This window comes from Trichoplusia ni, unplaced genomic scaffold (assembly GCF_003590095.1).
Source record: "Trichoplusia ni isolate ovarian cell line Hi5 unplaced genomic scaffold, tn1 tig00003889, whole genome shotgun sequence".
NCBI classification, from domain to species: Eukaryota; Metazoa; Arthropoda; class Insecta; order Lepidoptera; family Noctuidae; genus Trichoplusia; species Trichoplusia ni.
The window spans coordinates 14,979-38,863 of NW_020800469.1; the positions used below are offsets into that span (position 1 = coordinate 14,979).

Consider the following 23,885-nt stretch of genomic DNA (forward strand, 5'->3'; position numbering starts at 1 on the left):
CACGTCATTATGTACGAGAATATACTTGCAGAATATGGTTATGTTAAATGTATTGACCAAGTAACACGTAGTGAAATCGTGATGGGTAAGCTAACAGAATCTTGTCTTGATCACATATATGTCAGAGCCCCACTTGCATATATTCAGTCAGCTGTAATCCATACAAAAATATCCGATCATTACCCAGTCGCAATAGCGATTGAATGGAACCGCGCTCACCGCCTCGAACCAAGTTATACTACGTTGCCGCGCAACGCGCCCGCTCGAGATCCGCGGCCGGCCGCGGCGCTCGCGACGACGCGCCGTGTTTTAGATAATCGCGCGGTGCGAGATAAGCTGTTGTCGTGTAAATTTGATAATCTGAATTCTGATGTCTATAGACTGTCCACTTAAACTGTATGAATCAATTAATACAATATTCGCTGAGGTTTACAACACTTCATATATAAATAAAGTATATAACTTAAGAAACAGGAATAATAAACAATGGATCACCGAAAATCACAAAAAAATGTTATTAGAAAGAGATAGATTATTTGCCATATGGAAAAATGAACCAACAAATATGTTAAAACGAATAAACTATACAAGATATAGAAACAAGTGTAGTAAAACCTTAGCGAAAAGCAAAAATTATTATGATAAAAAAAGTATATTAGATTGTGACAAGAACATAAAGAAATTATGGGAAAAAATAAATACATTATTAGGTAAAACTAGACAGTCATTAGATAGTAAAATATTAAACAATATGAAAGGACAGGGAAATGAAAAGGATATATGTAATAGGTTCTCTAAAACATTTACAGAAGAAATAGAAGATATTAAACACAATTGTAATGTTAAATGGTTGAATAGGAATACTTATGTTAAGAATAATTTAGTGTCTATGAGATGGCAACCTATTAGTGGCCAGGATATTAAACGTATAATTATGGGTCAACACACAAAAAAGTCACCGGGTTGCGATCTCATTAGAATGTGTGATCTCAAATTAGTTGTTAAAAAAATTAGCCCAGTGCTAGCGAAACTAGTCAATCTAAGTATTTCAAACCATATGTATCCAGATAAACTCAAAGAAGCTATAATACGACCTATTTACAAAAAAGGTGACTGCAAAAATTTTTCAAACTACAGGCCGATTGCAATAGTGTCAAGTATAAACAAAATAATAGAAAAATGTATCGTTACACAAATAGGTGATTTCCTACAGAAAAATAATATAATTAATGCAAGCCAACACGGATTCCAGAAGGGCAGAAGTACAAGTACACTTTTACAAAAATTTTGCAATGAGGTCAATGGCCACCTCAGTAATAAAAAAGTTGTAGTTTCAGTATTCTTTGACTTTGAGAAGGCTTTCGATACATTAGAAATAAACACACTATTAAGTGCAATGGAAGAGTGTGGAGTAAAAAAGCCGTTAAATAATTGGTTTCGGAACTATTTAACATCAAGACACTTTCGCGTAAAGTTGGGCGACGCGTACGGCGACGCGCGGGAGGTGAAGAGCGGGGTGCCGCAGGGGGCGGGGTGCGCGCCGCTGTGCTATCTCATGCACGTCAATAGTCTGTGCGGCGTGCTGCGACACAGCTCGGCATACATGTTCGCGGATGACCTGTGCGTGCTGCGCGCCGGGACCGACCTCGCGGAGACGTGCCGCCTCGTCCAACAAGACGTAGACGAATTCGTCAAATGGTCACACGATAATGGTATTGTGCTAAATGCAGATAAATCCAACCTCCTTATTATACACTCTCCACACATTTGTCTACCCAACATAACTCCATCAATTTACACCCATAGTTATGAATGCTTGCATAGTAATCTAGTCTCCTGCACATTCAAACCATTAACAAGGCAAAAATGTGTAACATACCTTGGTATAAAAGTAGATGAAAACTTCTCTTGGGCCAACCATATTGAATACATCTCAAACAAGCTCAGAATACTATTAAGACAATTTTATCATCTCAGCTGTAAAATACCTACCAACACCTTAAAATATATGTATCAATGTTTAGTAGACTCAATATTAAGTTACGCTTTAAATTGTTATGGGCTCACCTTCAAAAGTTACATTCAGAAATTAGAAACATTGCAAATAAGGTTCCTGAAATTACTTGTCAATAAAAAAACAAAAAACAGCTGTAAAGCCAATTATTATAAACTAGCTTGTGCCCGCGACTTCGTCCGCGTGGAATAGTGACTTCCGGCAGAAAAGTATAGATAGCTGTGTCCGCGACTCCGTCAGCGTGTAACTCCTTGTGTATTAAGTTAATGTATTGGTAATATTTATTATTATTATTTATATTGGTAATATTGTTTAGATCACGTTCACATAAGGCTTAACCCTTTATAAGACACAGAACTTAAAAATATTTATAGCTTTTAAACTTTATAATAATGTGTTAAGGTTCAAATTCTGGTGGCAATATAAGTACCACTGCCTTATAAAGGTAAGGTAAAGGTACCTATAAAACGAAAATACTTTAGTGCAAAGCTTCCGGGTAAACTATATTGAAAGTTGACCCGTCCGGCACGTGAACATAAAGACTTTTAGAACTGCTAACACGGGAAAGAGCAACATACAACTGACCATGTGAGAAACAACTGACACTGAGATCTACTCCAGCAACACGAAAAGTCTGCCCTTGAGCCTTGTTAATTGTCATTGCATAACACACCGATACTGGGAATTGCGTCCTTTTAAATTGGAATGGAAAATTATTTGGTATTAAGGGTATTCTGGGAATAAAGACGGTTTCTCCTGCACCGCAACCTGTTAAAATTTGAGCCTCGATTATATTTTGTTGCAACTGGGTTACTTTTAGTCGAGTTCCATTGCAAAGTTGTGGTGGTTTTAAATTTCGGAGCATAATAATCGGTATCCCAATTTTTAAACAAATTTCATGAGAGGGAAGTCCGGGCATATTTAAAGAATTTAAAAATTCTATCGGGTAATTAGTGGCTTCTTGTTCATCGACCATTCTATTTATTGATCTATAAACTTTGCTTTCCCCCTGTATATTCGACAGTATTTTGTTATTGATCTCAGATGCCTGGTCATTGCGAGGAGTTAAAATAGATCTTTCGCATAGCCAAGAATTGTCCCTATTTAATATATTTGTTACGTCACCGTAAACCGACGATATAAGATGTGGTTGAGATTGCACCATACAACATAATTCAGGCGTCAGTATAAGTTTTCCTTGGTGTAGTTGTGGATAGGTACCTTCACCAATCTTTAATAATGTGTCAGAAAATTGACTATCATCCGGGTTATCTCCAGTTCTCACTCGCATATTTATAGTCAAATGCACCGATTGTTTATCTCGCCATAAATAAGAGCTTTTCAGGCAAGCCCTAACCTCATCAGCTCGGGTTCCCCGTGGTATTACCGGTAAGGTTTGTCGGAAATCACCACAAAATAAAACCGTGATACCGCCCATTGGTCGATCATTTTGTCTTATATCCCTTAAAGTTCTGTCTACCGCTTCTACTCCTTTTCGATGGGCCATCGTACATTCATCCCATATGATTAAACTACACTCGCGTAATACCTTAGCTTTGTCGCTATTTCTTGAAATACTACAGGTTGGATTTTCCGTGCGATCTAAATCAATTGGTATTTTAAACATAGTGTGAGCAGTTTTACCTCCTGGTAGCAATGTTGCAGCTATCCCTGATGAAGCTACGGCAAGAGCAATTTTACGCTGATTTCGAACATAAGCCAATATTAATTTAGTCAAAAAGGTTTTTCCAGTTCCTCCAGGTGCATCTAAAAACCATATTGTTCCCAAATTATTTTGAACACTATTGCACACGCGGTCATAAACTGAACGTTGTTCTGCAGTCATCATTGGGACACCGTTTTCTAATGTTGTCAGCAGTTCCGTTAAATTGTAACCAATCTCTGCGGAATATTCCCTATTAGTTACCTCTCCGACTGAGGTTGGTGTTGGCAAACCATATTCACAGAGTGATTTACCGCCTACTGCTGTTAAGTCATCCTGAAGAGCTAATAAGCACTGATTTATGGCAAGATCACGGAAATTATCATTAGTTGTGCCTTCATCATTGTTAGGTATATTTCTAAGAAAGTCTTCTGAAAATTTTTCTTTATATTTTTCCCATAATGTTACAGCATCTGACAAATTACAAAATGTGAGTAATGTTACAAATAAATGGCGTAACCGTCGTGGATTATCACTAACACAGGATTCTGCTAAAGCGTCATCCCAATGCTGATCATTTTCAAGCAAATGACGCGCTTGGCAAGCTGCTTGATAAGTGGGATAAACAACATCGTCTACTTTTCTCAAATCTATAAATGAGGTTGGTCCTCGCACGGTATGTAATAATAATCGCAAATAGAAACACTCAGCGTTGTTAGGATGAACGGTGTACACTCTACTAAGAACATGTTCTTTAAAAATACCTGACTCGCCATCTACAGGCCTGCCACGGCGTCTTCGATTAAAGACACCCCGTTGCTTATCGTAGGTATAATACGATGGAACTTCCTCATACAAAAGAGATTTTGCAAAATCATCAGTTTGGCAAAGTCGAAAGAATGCTAATAAACTTGTTTGTCTAGGGTTCTCTAACCGTTCTGTGACATTTTCGGCGTTGAAATATATACGTTGGCCGCCTTCAAGATGAACATCCAGATGAGTCACAGGTGGATATCTTTCGTGAATGTTGAAACTTAAGATCCGCCACACAGCTTCTGAAGAACTTATATATCTGCCTGACTGAAATCTTGTAACTTCATCATGTTCATTTCTCAAAGCAAATGTAGCTTGGTCACTGCCCTTATTAATATACTTACAAATATATTTTATTGACTCTACACTATTACACATTTCAACATTTATGTGAGCTTGAAATGCTCTGGACAACACAGGAGAATACGGAACGACCCACCTATTATCTAAAGTAACTTGTTGTCCAGACACTCGCTTTTCAACAGTAAAACCATCATTATCTCTTGAACGGCGACGATATAATGGGTATCCATCATGTCCTGTTACAGTGCCATCCACTAAGGCTTTTGGATATCTTTTAGTGCAACGACCGTCTTGCATGCAAGGAGAATTCCCGTTAAACGAACCACATGGACCATGTATCATATGAGTTTTAACAATGTCGTATAACACGGGATCTGCAATCGGACTTGGAATTTCAGCACTGATTAAACTGTCTACATCATTAGGTCGAACCTTATCTTTTAACCAAAGCAGGATATGTGCGTGAGGTAAGCCGCGTTTTTGCCATTCAATACTATACATATAACACAATACTTCTCCAAAAATTTTATCTTTGGTAAGTAGATCTATCATTGATTTTAATTTTAAATGAAAAACTCTTGCTATGATATCATGGCGGTCATGCGGTGCTTGACCCTCAAGAAGCTCCCGAGTAATTTCATCCCACTTAGGATTGGTAGTTACAGTAATAAATAAGTCGGGACGTCCATATTTTCTTACGTAACAAAAAGCATCTTGAGTACGTTCGTGCATGTATCGTGGACCACCAGTAAAAGAAGAGGGCAAAATAACTAAACGACCCATATTCACCGTATCGTTATCTTGCTGCATGGCGTCGCGAAGGTGCACGTATTCTTCAACGCGCAGCTGCCTTTGATTAGATCGTATATAAACTAATCTTTCGGTTTCAATTTTTGCGTACATGTCTACAATAAACTGATTGAATAAGCCACGAAAACGTTGAAAGTATACAAACCTATTCCGTCTTACTTGCAAGTGGTAACAGTAAAATTGAAGGCATGAAATCTTTTTATTATAATTAGGTGCGCCTGTACGCGGATCAGTTTGGTATAAAGCAAAATTATAACCATCTTCCCCTCGACAGTATATCAAAGGATATTGCAAACTGTCGTAAGCCCTGTGGGTTTCATAAATACGTTGCAAACGATTATCTCTGGAACGGATAACGATATCACGCCTATCACATTCCTGGTCGACCAATACCACAGCAACTTCATTCGTGGATGGAGCATTATAACGCCCAGGGTGTTCCTGAGTTGGACGCCTATCGGCATTTATAACAATTTTATAATTGTTATCATCATCTCGAGGAAGAGCTTCTAATGCCGATTTAAAACTGCATACATACGAATTAACCTGATGCAACATGTTCTGAAGTTGTGATATGAGTTCAGTATTTAAATTCGGGAAATATTGATTTCTTATATTCGACTGTTCGTTGTAGTCGGATACAAAATATATTTGAAGAAACTTAGGTTGGTTTTCAGGCAAAAGGGATCCTATCAAATGGTAAACCTGACCTTGTATCTTAAAAGTAGGCATGAAATGACCTTCTGAGATTTGTTGAGCGCCAAAGGATGTCATTTGAAATGCACTATTATAAGTGCGAATATTATCTAAAAACTGTTTAGATTGTATATGTTCCCCTAAAAGTAGTGATTTCAAAGGTTCCGGTGGGTCTTCGAATGAAGGCAAATTTATTTTACCTGTAGAACAACAGAAACCAGCTGACTCCTTACTCCACTTTGAAGCATTACAAAAACGACATACCACGTTCATATCGCCTATTACAGAAGATGATCCATAATCAATTGTGAGGTTATAAGCAAACCCACTTTTATATTTGTCGGACCAAGCCACCGAATTTCTAGATTGATCTTCTATGTGTACATCTAAGTTATTAAGGCTATGTCGAAATCTGTCTGCAGTAAGACGGGCCTCTCGCTGTTCGTCCGTTTCAAGAGACCGAATATTTTCGATTCTTAATCTTTCATTAGACAAACTTACTGATCGTTCTTGTCTCAAAGAATTATAATATTCGCGTACCGACTCTAGTCGTTGTTCATGCTCATGTGCGTCTTCGAGAGATCGAATAACATTATGGTGCACCCTATCATTTGTCAAACGGTCTTCATATTGAGTTAAAGTTTCAGATTCTCGAGATAAAATATGACGTTCGCTGTCAGCTGTGAGACGCAATTCCCTCTCAGTGTAGTTTCTGACTCGCGAGACAATATATGACGTTCGCGGTCAGCTGTGAGACGCAATTCCCTCTCAGTGTAGGTTTCTGACTCGCGAGACAATATATGACGTTCGCGGTCAGCTGTGAGACGCAATTCCCTCTCAGTGTAGGTTTCTGACTCGCGAGACAATATATGACGTTCGCGGTCAGCTGTGAGACGCAATTCCCTCTCAGTGTAGGTTTCTGACTCGCGAGACAATATATGACGTTCGCGGTCAGCTGTGAGACGCAATTCTCTGTCAGTGAAGGTTTCTGACTCGCGAGACAATATATGACGTTCGCGGTCAGCTGTGAGACGCAATTCCCTCTCAGTGTAGGTTTCTGACTCGCGAGACAATGTATGCCGTTCGCGGTCAGCAGTGAGACGCAATTCTCGTTGTGACGCAGTTTCAGCATCTCGGGATAACACATGTTGTTCTCGGTCAATGGTAAGCCTCAGCTCTCGTTGAGAAGAGCTTTGAGACGCCCGTGATGTAGCTCGTCTCGCTCTGTCAGCTGCTAATCGCATCTCTCTCTCTGGAGAGCTTTCATTGGCTCGAGAGGTTGAGGCACTAACTCTCATAGAGTTTAACCGATGTGCTCTTTCCTCTGCCGATTCTTGAGAACGCGCATTTCTCATCCTTTTAGCATCTCTCGAATTTCGAGATAAAGATGGTCGTTTTTTAGGTGGCATTGTGTATTTTTAATCGACGGTAACTGAAGCTACCTTACACTTACAATTATATATAGTTATTATGTAATAATTACGAAAATAAACTATTAATATAATAAAACACTACCAATTACGAAAATAAACTATTAATACAATTAAACACTACCAAAATAACTAATATAATAATAACGAAAATAAACTATTAATATAATTAAACACTACCAATTACGAAAATAAACTATTAATTTAATTAAACACTACCAATTACGAAAATAAACTAATAATTTAATTAAACACTACCAAATTACGAAAATAAACTATTAATACAATTAAACACTACCAAAATAAATAATATAAAAATTACGAAAATAAACTATTAATATAATTAAACACTACCAATTACGAAAATAAACTATTAATACAATTAAACACTACCAAAATAACTAATAGGTGTACCTACTACTAATACTATTAATCTAATACCTATTATATAAACTAACAACAAAACAATTCTAAAAATAAACTATTCAAAGACTAAAAGTCGTGCTGATAAGCACGGTTTGCAAATAACAATTATTGATTGTCAATAAGGTCGAACAGTCTGAACGTCTATTCGCATCAACAGCCAAATATTGTATGACGCTCGAGCGCGGACCCCCCGCCTTTTTATACCTCCCGCCACGACGCGCGTCGAGCGCGGCAACCGATACACAAAAATAATCCTTATAGCATGACTCTGTATTCACGCGCGATTTCTTATTATTTCATGTATAACTTTGGTGTTTCTACACCGATTTACATGATTCTTTTTTTATTGAATAGGTAATAATGTTAACTTTTTTAATTGGGGATGAGTGATAGTGTTGTAAACGTTAGAGTAGACGAATACAATCAGAAATCTCCGAATTGCTAAGCTATCGGGAGTTTCACGTGTTATTGTGAGTCAACCATAAAAGTTAGACATATGCTGTCGAGGAATATTTTTTATATAATTTTAGGGAGAATATTTCCGTAATACATGATTTCTATGTAGCTTTAACCTATAAGCCTGCACACGTGACGGAAGCTTAAAAAATGGAGTAACTTACCCCGTTTTCCCAATATTTCCCTTCACTGCTCTGCTCCTATTGGTCGTAGCGTAATGAAAAGTATACTATAACCTGCCCAAGAGTATGAAGAATAATTGTGCCAAATTTCGTTAAAATCCGTCGAGTAGTTTTTGTTTCTATAACGAATATACAGACAGACAGACAGACAGACAGACAGACAGACAGACAGACAAAAATTTTACTGATTGCATTTTTGGCATCAGTAGCGATCCCTAACCACCCCTTGATAGTTATTTTTTAAATATATTTTATGTACAGAATTGACCTCTCTACAGATTTATTATAAGTATAGATTATTAGAGTTTTTCTATTGCTTTTCTAACTGGAGTTCAGTGGCTCTTAGGATGCTGAGGACATTTTGCCCTTAATAAGCATCATTTATGTGACTTTGCAGTAAGAAAAGGTAAGGTTCTTAATATTGATCGTCATCACCGGTAAGAGTATATTACAATCAAAGTCGGAGACCTCACTATAACCAAAACAAAAAGCTTTGACAGATAATAGAGATGTATCGAAACTTTCAAAGAATAAAAAAACCGTATGTAATTTAAAAAAAAAACGTTAACATCGACCCTCGAACTTGAAAAAAACCGGTACTAACTTACGAAAACCGTAAACCATCGACAAAAAAACAACCCTAAAAAGCCATGGTCGTTACTATTGGTATTTAATGAACTCGCTCTTCAATTCGTCTTCTTGTACAACGTTACATTTGACGTTCGCTTCGAAGTCGCACTGTTGGGTCAAATCGTTGAAGAATAGGCCATCTGTGCAGAAGGAGACCTGAGGGATTCCGGCTACACAACGCCAGTATCTCTGGCAGTCACCGCTGGAAAGGAAAGAGGTTTTACATTGAAATATCATGGTGATTTTGTGGTGTTATGAATGGATTTGTTTGTGATGAAGTTGTAGGGACAGAGGAGAAACAAAGACGTAGGTATTGGTACTTGCTTGCAATAGTATCTATTGCATTTAAAATAAAGGAAGTTTAAAATTGCTCAATCTTTTTCTAAGAGGAATTTTATTGGCAGTGCGACATTTTCTGACTATTATCCAATCAGCGTCCTTATGTCAAGTGAGCGAATTAAATATAAGCACATTCCAAAATAGTCGATAACAAAACAAAGCTTGTTCTAGTAGTAGACATCTGATAAACGTACTTATATATTTCTAAATACATATATTTTATTTATAAATAACACCCAAACATAAAAAACATATCGTACTAAACACAAAATATTTTACCCTGGCTGGGAATCGAACCCACAAGCTCCGGTATAGCAGTCAGGGCCACTAGCCACTATACCAACAAATCAACTGTCAAAACTTTATACTTACGCGTAAGCCACAAGTTTTGAGGCGGCGTCAGCTCTGTTGCAGTTAATGATACCGTTGTATCTGCTCAGTATTGGTGATACTGGTCTCACGCTGGCTGCCTGGTCTGTAAGACAAAGATAATGTAAATTAAAACAATGATATACTCAGGACAAGCAATCGTGGATCAAATATACTTTTGTCGTGTATATCGGGGATCGAACCCGTGACATGTCGCGCACTAAGAGTTTGGTGTGGTGACCCCGTCCACTCGTCCATATGTAGGTCTATGTATGTATATTTGGTTACTGTCCTCGTAAGCCGCTCGTCATGCCACGCTTACGTCAATCGCTGTCAATCAACTTGGTTCAATAGGACAAGCAGTTGCGACGTTGCCGTCCATCATCATCACCAGCCCATATTCATCCGATGCTGCTTTCCCAATTACACGCCATCGAGATGTATCCGTTGCTGTTCCGTGCATGCAATAAGATAGTATGGGTGTTGCAATCCTAAATCATTAATTGTTGTCAATTAACATTGGTCTTCAAACTTACCGACTGCCTGGAACTCCATGGGGTCTACGAAAGCACCGATGAGACGTCAGCCTCATCTCCTGAGCCTTCTTCCTCATCATCTTTGGGCACCCTGAGCTTACACTGGGTAGCCCAGGACCAGTTGCAAGTCTGGAAGAAGAGGAATAGGTTCTTAGCTATCTTTCAGAAGTAAATTTTTACTTGCGTGGTGGGCTTGCGGTTCTATGTTGAAATTTGGATGGTCAAGGTGCAGGTTCGATCCCAACAGAGGCAAAGAGGTGCTTGATGTGTAATGTCTTAATGATTCTAAGATAGCACTGATTAACCGTGATAGTTGGTGATAGAAAGGTGAAGAAAAAAATAAGTGTGAGTAAACTGGACTCCAAAATATTGAATCTAGTACCTACAATCACCAACCCGCATAGAGCTAGCGTGGTGATCAATGCTCAAACCTTCTTTAATGACTTGTGCCCAACCTTGGGACATTTATAAGCTGTTACGCTGACTATGTCTCTTAATTAAATTGTTTCAAAGAACCTTACATTATATTACTTTTTATGTAATTTAGCATCAGATGAGTAACTTACCTGTTGTTCAAAATCAAATATAGTTCCTCCTGGACACTGGAACTCAACTTCTATGCCATGAGCACACCGAGAAGAACTTCGAGCAGTCGACAAAGTGTGGCAGAAGAAGAAAGATCTAGAACAGAAGAGAAAAGGAGCTGTTAGTTAATACTGACTGTAAGACTTTCTGGTGTTCTCTTTTTTCTAGATGCGAAATCATCAAATGTGTCATTTCGCATCGGGATGAGCATAGGTAGAGCAGAACATAGTTTAACATAGCATCATTCGAAAAATATTTTTACCTACGGAAACAACTACTGAACAGATTAATTCGAAACTTGAAACACAAATAGTATTAGATAAACCCGAAAGGAAAGATCCGTTAGATCCCCTGGAAACCTTTTTATTTTTAACGAGAAAGCCGCTGGCATCTGCTACTGCCTGCTCTACGAATAAAGACTTTGTATTTGTATTTATTTATTTAACAATAGATGTACATACATGTCCCGCGGGATCACAACTCAGAGAATTGGGGTCAACTCTTGGAAGCTCTTTGAAAGGTGCCTTGTCCTCAGCGGTGGCGACTGCCAGCACCAAAGCGACGGTGAAGATTGAAGCTGGAATTGAACGAGTGAATGACTTTGAGTGAACTATTGAGTGAAGTGTTGGTTGTTATAAGAGGCGAAGTTTTGTCCGAACCGGTCATAGGTTGCCGTTAGGATGGTAAAGTTCTATTGCAACGCATTGACATACATCGACACAAAAAAGCAGATGACGTAGCACAGCGGTTCAGGTTTAGTTAGTAAGAGTCTGACACTACCCATTTCCTCCCCCGAGGAAACGGGGGTCTATAAGGATATAGCCTTAAAAAAATGATGGTTAAGTTAATGTTGACTGTTTAGTTCTGCACTGTTCGCGAGATCGATCCCCGAGTATGACAAGCGTTTCAGTGATCCACGTGCTTGTCCTGAGTCTGGGTGTCTTTGTGCATGTGACTTGAATGTTTGTGAAACCGCCCGCGATACAGGGACTCAATTATTTAGGTTATTCTTTCGTTTTAAATATAAAACCACATTATTATAATAACCATATTATCTAGTTTACAGAACAAGAAATAAAAATTTCACAACTTAGCGCAGTCTTTTCCCGAAATTACCTACATTTAATATTCGTTGCTTAGCATGAATCACGAATAAAACGTTCAATCATTGTCATTTAATGTTTATTCGGTTTGTATGAAGTATTTCAAGATCAATTTAGATAAACCGATAATATAAAATTTAATGGTACTTCGTTGATTGATCACTGTAGCACATATTATCAATAACTAAGTCTGTATTTTTCTTGTTGTCACATAACTGAAGAATAGAATAGAACAAAAATGCTTGTACGATTACGATTCTTGACGTTTAACCAGCTGTTTTGATTGCAAATTAAAGGCTGTAGGTTTGAACCCCGGTAAACATCAACGTATTTTCGACTTTATTAATTACAGGGTAATTAATAAAGTCTTGCTTGTCTTTGTGCGTGCGACTTGAATGTTTGTGATATCCCCCCGACACTAAAATTAAATTCCAAGGCGCAGGAGTTGTTTAAAAAACGTTTGAAGATATTGTCTTTAATTTTTTTATCAAAATCAAAAGTTTTTATTTCAAGTAGGTCGTTTTCCAGGCACTTTCAACGGTTACAATGATGACTCTAGTTGCGCGGTTCGAAAGTGTCACTCTTATGGAGAAGAACCGGCAAGAAACTACAAAGATTTAAAAACCGGAACTCAGTGAAAACCGCTCCCGTATTATAACGTACGTTTTCACAGAATTTGGGGTTCGAGAAATACTTATTCAAAAAACCATATTTTATTACAACGATAGTAAAACCAAAACCCCGCATTCCAAAAAGATAATCTCAAAAACCGATAAAAAAATATGGTTTACACAAAAAAAACACTTAATTAAGCAATTATCTTTTAAATTACGTGTGGATAGACATAATTCTTATATGTTTCCCTTAGATTGTAGATTCTAAGATAATAAAACATTAGATTGTTATCAATTAATTGGTTTATACAATCTTGATCTTTCATTGATTCTGTACACAGATAAAAAATATTTGTAAATACTTTTTCGGCGCCCGAAATGAGGAAAATTGAAAGTAGGTTGTTATAAAAGTCATTGATCCGGGTTGGCCATGAATATATATTTGATTGTAGACAAATGTCAGATATCCTAGTGGTTGATGTATCATCAGCGACCTCTGTTACAGATGGGTTGCGGGTTCGATCCCTTCATGGGACAAACATTTGTTAGCCTTATTATCGATACTAATATATAAAGCTGAGGAGTTTGTTTGTTTGAACGCGCTAATCTCAGGAACTACTGGTCCAAATTGAAAAATTCTTTTGTGTTGAATAGACCATTCATCGAGGAAGGCTTTAGGCTATAAACCATCACGCTGCGACTAATAGGAGCGAAGATACAATGGAAAATGTGAAAAGAAACAGGGCGGGTATAAATCATAACTTATATCTTCTACCCACGGGGACCAACAGCTAGTTTTAATGCACAGAAAGCGTTACGAATCGGATAGAACTTACAATTACATTCTGTACTTAATTGAATTTATTCATTAGTTTATTTAATCCATATTGCCGTACTTCCATACTAATACTAATAATGCGGAAGTATCTCTGACCGTCGGTCTGTTTGTCTGTTTCGCTTTCACATCAAAACTATGGAACCAATTGCAATGAATCTTGGTACATGGGTTGTTTAGAGCCTGAGGAAGGACATAGGCTACTTTTTAACAAAAAAAAGGGTTGTAAGGGGGTAATATTTCGATATGTAAGCAGGCGAGCCTACAGCAACATGTGAGGCATCACGGCACATCTATATTAATAAATATGTAGAGAATTTGACATTGCCACAGACAGAAAGACGTCAACATCCAAATAATAGTTGACGGTTTGTAAAGTTATTGAAATTGCTTCAATTATTTTTTAACCCTACTTTGTTTATGAAACTTATCCAGCAGTCCCGATAAATACGCGTGAGTAAACCATTGCACTAGTTGATTAATTACTTACACGTACATTTTTTTAATTTTCGTTAATTAGAAGGTGCTTTAGTTTGAATTTAAACCGTCTTCATAAGGTTCCGGTTCTTACATAACAGGCCGGGGAAGTTAGACCAAGATAAATATGGAAGTTTCGGTCCTTTCAAATTTTTTTATTTCATTCCATTTATCCACAAAAGCTTACCTGATGCTAAATAGATATCCATAATGTCCAAGTTTGGTATTCCGAGTCCTTTAAAATTAAACTCCACGAATCCGTCTAACGTTCAATCAAAAATTGGTTTATCGGTTTAGGAGATACGGGCAAATATACTGAATGTTACTTATACACTTTAACTTAGGTAAAAAGGCCTTATTTTTTAGCAACAACGGTACACGTTACCCCGTCAAAGTTTTTTACTGAGTATCTACATTATAATCACATTATTTTTCTTCCGAGAACTTTTATAATTCTTCCGGCACTTGCTACGATAACTTATTGTGCAAAACTGGTTTTAACATTCAGTTTTTATTCGTAAAGAATAAACTTAATTGCAGCTACTTAATTAATGTAGACATTACCTAAATATTAAAATAATCCTAATTATTCGATCACTATTAATGTAATAGTTCATTATGTTAAGTTAATCCTAATTATTCATACCTACAGTGATTATAACACAACTATAACAATCTACAAATATTTAGTATACAGTAAGTAACAACAGGAAGTTAATAAATTTAAATAATTTCAATGTTTATTGTTTACTTTTTTAAGATTCGGAAATCATCTGAATCTTAAAAAACATGTCAAAAACATGTTTGTAACTTAATTCGAAGAATTTCGTTCGATTATTATTCATCAAATTAATTACTCGGTTATTATTTTCACTAAAAAACATGATACTAACATTCCACAAACAATAATAATGATGACGATTCAACAAAAAGATTTTAACGTAAACAACGTCTTATCAGATTTCCATGAACGCATTATAAATCTGCGTTCTGTTATTGCTAATTAAACGCAATTACTATTTGTCTTTTCTCTACTTTTTGTAATCAATAGATCATAACAGAAAAAATATATTTTGTATAACTATAAAATTCTTATTTCGAGCTACTTATGAAATAAACATTTCGGAGGCCAAAAGAATATATTTACATATATTACGACTAATTTACGACGCATAAACAGAACGAATATTTGAATACTAGGACCACTAGAGATGTGCATCATGCATGTGGATTATTTTAAAGTAGTATCGACATTTTGTGTGAGTTTACCGAGATAAATTTTTGGTTAATTGGTGGGTTCACTTTTACAAAACTATTCCTACTAGCTTGGCACCTACTTAGCGGAAAGATTTCTTAAGCTCTCTCTCCTTTAAACTGTTACTTACAGCTTGTGTGATTTCAAGTTATCATACAACTAGCTGTTGCCCCGCGACTTCGTCCGCGTGGTTAGAAGATATAAGTTGTGATTTATATCTACTCTGTTTTTCCACATTTTTCATTGTATCTTCGCTCCTATTAGTTGCAGCGTGATGATTTATAGCCTAAAACCTTCCTCGATGAATGATCTATTGAACACAAAAAGAATTTTTCAATTTGAACCAGTAGTTCCTGAGATTAGCGCGTTTAAACAAACAAACAATCAAACTAACAAACTCTTCAGCTTTATATATTAGTAAGTATAGATAAGCATTGTTATTCATAATTATTATTAATATCGGTCACAAAAGTAAAATAAAACACACTAGACATTTGATTCTTTACTACGTTACAGATTTTGTCTGAATAATAAATGATCTAAGCAGGCATCTAAGTGATTAAAAGTATGATCTATGGATCGGTATCTTTTCTAAGGTTAAAAAAATATTTTTAATGTATCGATTGAGTATTAGGTAAAAATACCAAATTTAGCCGTGACGCATAAATGTGACCCTGGCACAACACTATCCCCACTGACTGCTATGATTTTCAAACAACGTCAGAAAGATAAACTTGTCAGTTGAAAGTAATCGGTGTTTGTGTTTTGAAACGTTATTTTAATATAAAAGTGTGTTAATTATGTCTTCATCAGATTCGGAAGACGATTGTTACGGAAATATTGCGCAAAAGTTGCAAAAGATAAAGAATAAATTCGAAGAAAAAGATGAAAAAGAGGACGAAATTGTTTTGGTTGACACTTGGGAAGTCGAAAACACGGCAACAAAATCCAATATTGAGGATAATTCTTCTCTAAATTTGACTGTAACTAGTACTGATAATGAAGAATATACTTTAGACCGATCATAGCAGATAATACAAACGAAAATCAGGTCGGGGTCGCCCGCGAAAACGAAATCATCAGATGTCGATTTTGAGCCGGAAGAGTCAGTGACAGTAAATAGGCGACAAGCTCGGAAACTAGGTCATCGTATAAGAGGAAAGTAAATACACCTAATACTAGTGTAATAGAAGTGGAGGACAGCCCTCTGCCGGCACCGAGAGGCCGCGGTACAGGCGCTAGAGCGCGAGGCAGAGGCGCCAGGGGGGGGCCAAGTGGAAGAGCCTCTGCTAGAGGGAGAGGGCGTCCTCCTAGAGCTTCCCCGAGAGGCAGGACCTCAAGCAGAAGAAGTAGAGGAATCAACAGCTCCCAACAGATCATCAATGTTGGCAACACATATGAATACCCCGATGAATGTGAAGAAATAGAGCTATTCTCTGGCAATAACGATATCACTATAGTTGATGAACAAGACCCCTTAGAAGATGATAACGAAGAAATGTCAGTGAAAGTCTATTGGCAGAGTTTAGATGTTGTCAAATTTCAAATAAGAAAGTATCAGAAATTCACACAAATATTCCAATATTTTGCTGAAAAGAAGGGGTTAGTCACAACAAACTGTTGTTCATGTACAATGATAAGATTTTAAAGATTGATGACTCACCAGAATCTATAGATTACAGTATCGCTAAGTTTATAGATGGTGGTATTGTTAATAGGAATGTCACAGAACTCGTGAAAGACAAAAAGAGCACACATTCTATAGGTAACGGATTAAGGGTTAAATTCCAATGTCAGAATACCAAGAAACCATTTGAAACCTCAATACCGCCAAACGAGAATTTACTAAGAGCCATGAGTAAATGTGCAGAGCATTTGGAGGTTCCCTTACAGAGACTAAAATTTTATTTTGATGGAGATTTGTTGACAAGTAGGTTTTATGTATATTTTCTTTTTTTTTTTTAATAGATTCTAGCACAGTAAATAAAGTATAGCAATTGTTACTGGTGACAGTAACTGGCATAACACCATATAAGAAGACCACAATAAAATATTTATAATCTGTAAGATTTTGTCATAAGATGCCAAAATTGACTGACATCAACAAAAATATCAATCATTTCTACTTGTGAGAGACTGATTTTTTATGAAATAATATGAAATAAGCAGCACCCATGTGCAATATTTCCATTGTTATTTTTTTACTCAGTTGTGTAAACTATTTTTTTTAAATATCTCATTTAATTATTTTTTTAATTTCGTTTCAGGTAAAAGCACACCTCAGGAACTAGGTTTGGAAGATGGCGAATGTATAGATGTTAAAATAGGTAGCTGATATTAAATTATTTAAACAAATATCTCTTTTATTTAAATTTAAATTATAATATTAACCCTAGAAAGATAGTCTGCGTAAAATTGACGCATGCATTCTTGAAATATTGCTCTCTCTTTCTAAATAGCGCGAATCCGTCGCTGTGCGTTTAGGACATCTCAGTCGCCGCTTGGAGCTCCCGTGAGGCGTGCTTGTCAATGCGGTAAGTGTCACTGATTTTGAACTATAACGACCGCGTGAGTCAAAATGACGCATGATTATCTTTTACGTGACTTTTAAGATTTAACTCATACGATAATTATATTGTTATTTCATGTTCTACTTACGTGATAACTTATTATATATATATTTTCTTGTTATAGATATCGTGACTAATATATAATAAAATGGGTAGTTCTTTAGACGATGAGCATATCCTCTCTGCTCTTCTGCAAAGCGATGACGAGCTTGTTGGTGAGGATTCTGACAGTGAAATATCAGATCACGTAAGTGAAGATGACGTCCAGAGCGATACAGAAGAAGCGTTTATAGATGAGGTACATGAAGTGCAGCCAACGTCAAGCGGTAGTGAAATATTAGACGAACAAAATGTTATTGAACAACCAGGTTCTTCATTGGCTTCTAACAAAATCTTGACCTTGCCACAGAGGACTATTAGAGGTAAGAATAAACATTGTTGGTCAACTTCAAAGTCCACGAGGCGTAGCCGAGTCTCTGCACTGAACATTGTCAGATCTCAAAGAGGTCCGACGCGTATGTGCCGCAATATATATGACCCACTTTTATGCTTCAAACTATTTTTTACTGATGAGATAATTTCGGAAATTGTAAAATGGACAAATGCTGAGATATCATTGAAACGTCGGGAATCTATGACAGGTGCTACATTTCGTGACACGAATGAAGATGAAATCTATGCTTTCTTTGGTATTCTGGTAATGACAGCAGTGAGAAAAGATAACCACATGTCCACAGATGACCTCTTTGATCGATCTTTGTCAATGGTGTACGTCTCTGTAATGAGTCGTGATCGTTTTGATTTTTTGATACGATGTCTTAGAATGGATGACAAAAGTATACGGCCCACACTTCGAGAAAACGATGTATTTACTCCTGTTAGAAAAATATGGGATCTCTTTATCCATCAGTGCATACAAAATTACACTCCAGGGGCTCATTTGACCATAGATGAACAGTTACTTGGTTTTAGAGGACGGTGTCCGTTTAGGATGTATATCCCAAACAAGCCAAGTAAGTATGGAATAAAAATCCTCATGATGTGTGACAGTGGTACAAAGTATATGATAAATGGAATGCCTTATTTGGGAAGAGGAACACAGACCAACGGAGTACCACTCGGTGAATACTACGTGAAGGAGTTATCAAAGCCTGTGCACGGTAGTTGTCGTAATATTACGTGTGACAATTGGTTCACCTCAATCCCTTTGGCAAAAAACTTACTACAAGAACCGTATAAGTTAACCATTGTGGGAACCGTGCGATCAAACAAACGCGAGATACCGGAAGTACTGAAAAACAGTCGCTCCAGGCCAGTGGGAACATCGATGTTTTGTTTTGACGGACCCCTTACTCTCGTCTCATATAAACCGAAGCCAGCTAAGATGGTATACTTATTATCATCTTGTGATGAGGATGCTTCTATCAACGAAAGTACCGGTAAACCGCAAATGGTTATGTATTATAATCAAACTAAAGGCGGAGTGGACACGCTAGACCAAATGTGTTCTGTGATGACCTGCAGTAGGAAGACGAATAGGTGGCCTATGGCATTATTGTACGGAATGATAAACATTGCCTGCATAAATTCTTTTATTATATACAGCCATAATGTCAGTAGCAAGGGAGAAAAGGTTCAAAGTCGCAAAAAATTTATGAGAAACCTTTACATGAGCCTGACGTCATCGTTTATGCGTAAGCGTTTAGAAGCTCCTACTTTGAAGAGATATTTGCGCGATAATATCTCTAATATTTTGCCAAATGAAGTGCTGGTACATCAGATGACAGTACTGAAGAGCCAGTAACGAAAAAACGTACTTACTGTACTTACTGCCCCTCTAAAATAAGGCGAAAGGCAAATGCATCGTGCAAAAAATGCAAAAAAGTTATTTGTCGAGAGCATAATATTGATATGTGCCAAAGTTGTTTCTGACTGACTAATAAGTATAATTTGTTTCTATTATGTATAAGTTAAGCTAATTACTTATTTTATAATACAACATGACTGTTTTTAAAGTACAAAATAAGTTTATTTTTGTAAAAGAGAGAATGTTTAAAAGTTTTGTTACTTTATAGAAGAAATTTTGAGTTTTTGTTTTTTTTTAATAAATAAATAAACATAAATAAATAGTTTGTTGAATTTATTATTAGTATGTAAGTGTAAATATAATAAAACTTAATATCTATTCAAATTAATAAATAAACCTCGATATACAGACCGATAAAACACATGCGTCAATTTTACGCATGATTATCTTTAACGTACGTCACAATATGATTATCTTTCTAGGGTTAATATAATGAATTCATCTCATATTTGCGAGCGGCACTAATCGTGTGAAAAAGACTACTGAAAGTAAAGCAGAGTCAGAATCTAGGTATTGAGACAATATTTAATTTATGAGATGAATCGCTTCAATATAAGTTGTGTAAAAAGAACATTAGACGCGACGAGAATATCTCAAAATTACAATACATTGCGTGGCCGCACAGCTCTAGTGTCAAAAGCGATGTATCACTGCCGGCAATGTATTGCAACTTATGCGGTATACTCGCATTGGCCAAATTAGCTTTTACGCTAGGTAAATGGAACAATCATATTATCGGATCTTACAGAAATAATACGCAAACCAGTTGTCAGGATAACCTCGTGTAGGTATATTTTTCTTTTGTAAAACGGTTCCTGTAAGGACATTGTATCGCACGGAGAGTTACCAATGTTTTGTCATATCTTCCAAAATAGTTCACGACGCCCAGTCTCAAAACAAGCATTCGTGGAACAACAAATGCTTGTTCTAGAATCTAGGCTAGGCGGTCAACGGCCGCAATACGTTATTCATAGTGATTTGGTACATCGAACTATCATTGGACTAGACAATATTTATGACGCGTTGTGATACATATTTTTTTAAAGTAACTGGACTTTCTTGCCGCGTAATTTTAACCCATTATTATTACGCAGTTAAACCCTTAACCTTAAAATTGATGTACCTATGTTTGTAGGTCAAATACAAGTCCCCTAGATACAATAATTTATTTTATAAATAGCATTGTTATTTTATTAGGTGAACGAACCAAAACCGATCAATGAAACATTTACGCGGCAGACATATTTTATCTGTGGGGATTATGATTAAAAAAGGCGGCAGAGGTATAAACTTATTAATACTTATCTATTTTTATCATCTATTTATTAATGATATTCGTTTCTAGAAATTGAATGTCAGGGTTTTATAGTATTCTTTGCGTATTATATTTCTTATAATTATACTAAATCAAGAAATTAAAAAGAAAATGTACTAGGGTATGCCCGCTTAAAATAACGAAAACGTCTACCTATTAAAATCTATGTATTAGTTTTAAAATCAAGTAATATTCCCCGGAAAATATATTTTTGACTAATCTTATAATGTCAAAGGTAAATAAAATTGTTCGTTTAAATAAATTATTTTAAATTAGATAAGTACGTTAGATCGAAATATTTAAACATTGCAAACTTTTTTTTTATATACAGGTCTATAGATATCTTGTATCTTCTTTACATATTTACCACACCATTATCTTGCACGAATGTCCGATAATTTTTAACTATTAATCCTAGATAGATTAAATTATTCATAGAATTGATGACGTCGCCGCGTGATACTTTATTATATCACTAAAAGCCATTAGGATTTAATTTAATACCGTACTTAGCAAATACATTTTTCTAATGATTACTAATCCCTGACATCCTAATGTCGGCTTTAAGTAATAACTAGATAAAATTATGTAAATTAATGTGTGGGCATTGTTCATCATCGTCCTAGCCTATTCTCGACTATGCTGGGGTCGGCTTCCAGTTCAACCGGATTCATCTAAGTACCAGTGTTTTACAAGGAGCGACTGCCTATCAGACCTCCTCAACCCAGTCACCTGGGCAACACGATACCCCTTAGACTGGTTTTCAGACTTTCTAGCTTTTGTCTACCCGTAACAACTGTTAAAGGTGAAGATTAGTCCATTTTGCAAAGAAAATAAGATTCTATTTTTAAGTTTGCAAAATTTTAATTTTTTACTACTTTACTTCGGGGACCAGTTCCGCTATTTATTGAATGAATTTAAACTTTATGTTGGCAAAATACTTAAGAAAGTAAATTTAGCGTCAAATTGATCCAATTTCCATTCAATCATTGGCAATTGTAAATATCGGAATTGGGGCCCGCGGGTACGGAATGATGAGGTCACACTACACATATTCCACGACGCTGTCCTGAGTCTGGGTGTTTTTGCGCATGTGACTTGATTGTTTCTAAAACTCCGCGACACAATGATTTATGCTTAGTGTGTAGGAAGTCGTTTTAAAAGAAAAAAAAATGGTTTAGTTGACGAGTAACGTCACGTCACTTTTAAATTGTAGAGTTGAAAAATCTAAAAACCCCCTTTTTTAAAAAGGGTCATCTCTCACTCATATTTTTTTTGAAAATCGGTCCTGCCTTTTTCGCTGTAATTGTATTGTCATCATCGGGTTTGAAGCTACCCTGAAAATTTCAGCCTGCTAACTTATCGAGAAGTGCCTTAAAATTGAGTTGCAAAAATCAACCGGATCGACAAACTAACTAACAAGAAAGTGAGTCTATAAAAATGTCGAAAAAGGAATGTTATTGTCATAATGTTGTTTTCCGTTAGTTTTAGGTTTAATGCAATTTGAAATTATCTGGTCTATTTCAGGTGGGTACTATTCTAAACGTGCATATTACGCCAATAACTTACGTATTTAAAATTATTACGCTATTAAAACATAAAAAAGATCTTAATCGTTATGATAACACGTCATTATGATGTCCACTCAGTAATTGATAAAGTTAAAGATTTAATCATTTATTAGTCGGTTTCATGAAAGAGGTTCTAATAAGGTTTGATAGCCTTTTTAAATAATAATGAGTAATTTGCATGAATTTACTAAATTTCTTACAAGTTTTTTGTACAGTTTGATTTTTTTTTTCGTTTTTATCTAAGTCGAGTTGGAATGCTTACTAAATTATAATGCTCAATGATTTCTTAAATACCGAATTTTAGGTATTTAATTTCGATTCAACTGCGAGTAATTTTCCAGCCAACGTACCTAACAAATCTACAAATATTTCTTTTTTTTATTAATGCTTTGAAATATCGAACAGTTCTTGCACCATTCAGCCAATATCGCTAATCTCCTATAGGTACCCTCGGTTTGTAGCGTCCGAATGCTTGCTACGAAACTCTTTGAGACTTGGATATTTTTGTTTCCTATTATTTTGTTCTTGTTCAACAATTCTTCTTCTACCATATTTTAACCTAAAAACGAAACGGAGGCCGTACTATTACGTGTTTTGTCCTTTAGTGTTGAAATAGGTTAAAAAAGATACACTATGTTCTTAGATACCTACTTTTGTTGGAAATTTTAACATATTAAATGTTTTAACATGTAACTCTAATACTAAAGTAAATAATAAAAATTAGCCTATATGTTAGCTACCGCCATACCAAATTTTATCGAGGTTCACCCGTTTGGGTGTAAAGAGGTTATCATCTATTTAAAACCAACAAAAATTGTAACAAGCCGGTAAAATATTTCCTTAGGTTATGTATTAGAATACATAATGAAAATAGTCATGAAATTGCTTATCAGGCATTATAGGCAGCAGTTTTCAATAGTCTGAACTTTCATCCATTGTGCTTACGAAATTTTACAAAAATTTCACTGAAGTAATTTAGCTAAGATAGTATTTTTTTCTTCATACTAGGCACTTTTCAAAGAAAGC

At 36.1% G+C, this 23,885-nt stretch overlaps 2 protein-coding genes across 2 annotated transcripts; one reads left to right on the plus strand and one right to left on the minus strand.

Moving 5' to 3' along the window:
* Nucleotides 1–9,167: 9,167 nt before the first annotated feature.
* LOC113508127 (peritrophin-1-like) lies at nucleotides 9,168–14,490 on the minus strand. The gene is given in 8 exon segments (XM_026891098.1): nucleotides 9,168–9,625; nucleotides 10,135–10,237; nucleotides 10,668–10,712; nucleotides 10,715–10,796; nucleotides 11,234–11,302; nucleotides 11,304–11,348; nucleotides 11,714–11,829; nucleotides 14,469–14,490. Coding segments are annotated over 8 exon segments (654 nt in total). The 3' UTR covers nucleotides 9,168–9,453.
* A 1,721-nt stretch (nucleotides 14,491–16,211) lies between these two features.
* On the plus strand, nucleotides 16,212–17,891 carry LOC113508128 (NFATC2-interacting protein-like). Its single transcript, XM_026891099.1, is given in 4 exon segments — nucleotides 16,212–16,563; nucleotides 16,668–17,125; nucleotides 17,128–17,466; nucleotides 17,804–17,891. Coding segments are annotated over 4 exon segments (1,092 nt in total). The 5' UTR covers nucleotides 16,212–16,336; the 3' UTR covers nucleotides 17,872–17,891.
* The last annotated feature ends 5,994 nt before the right edge of the window (nucleotides 17,892–23,885 follow it).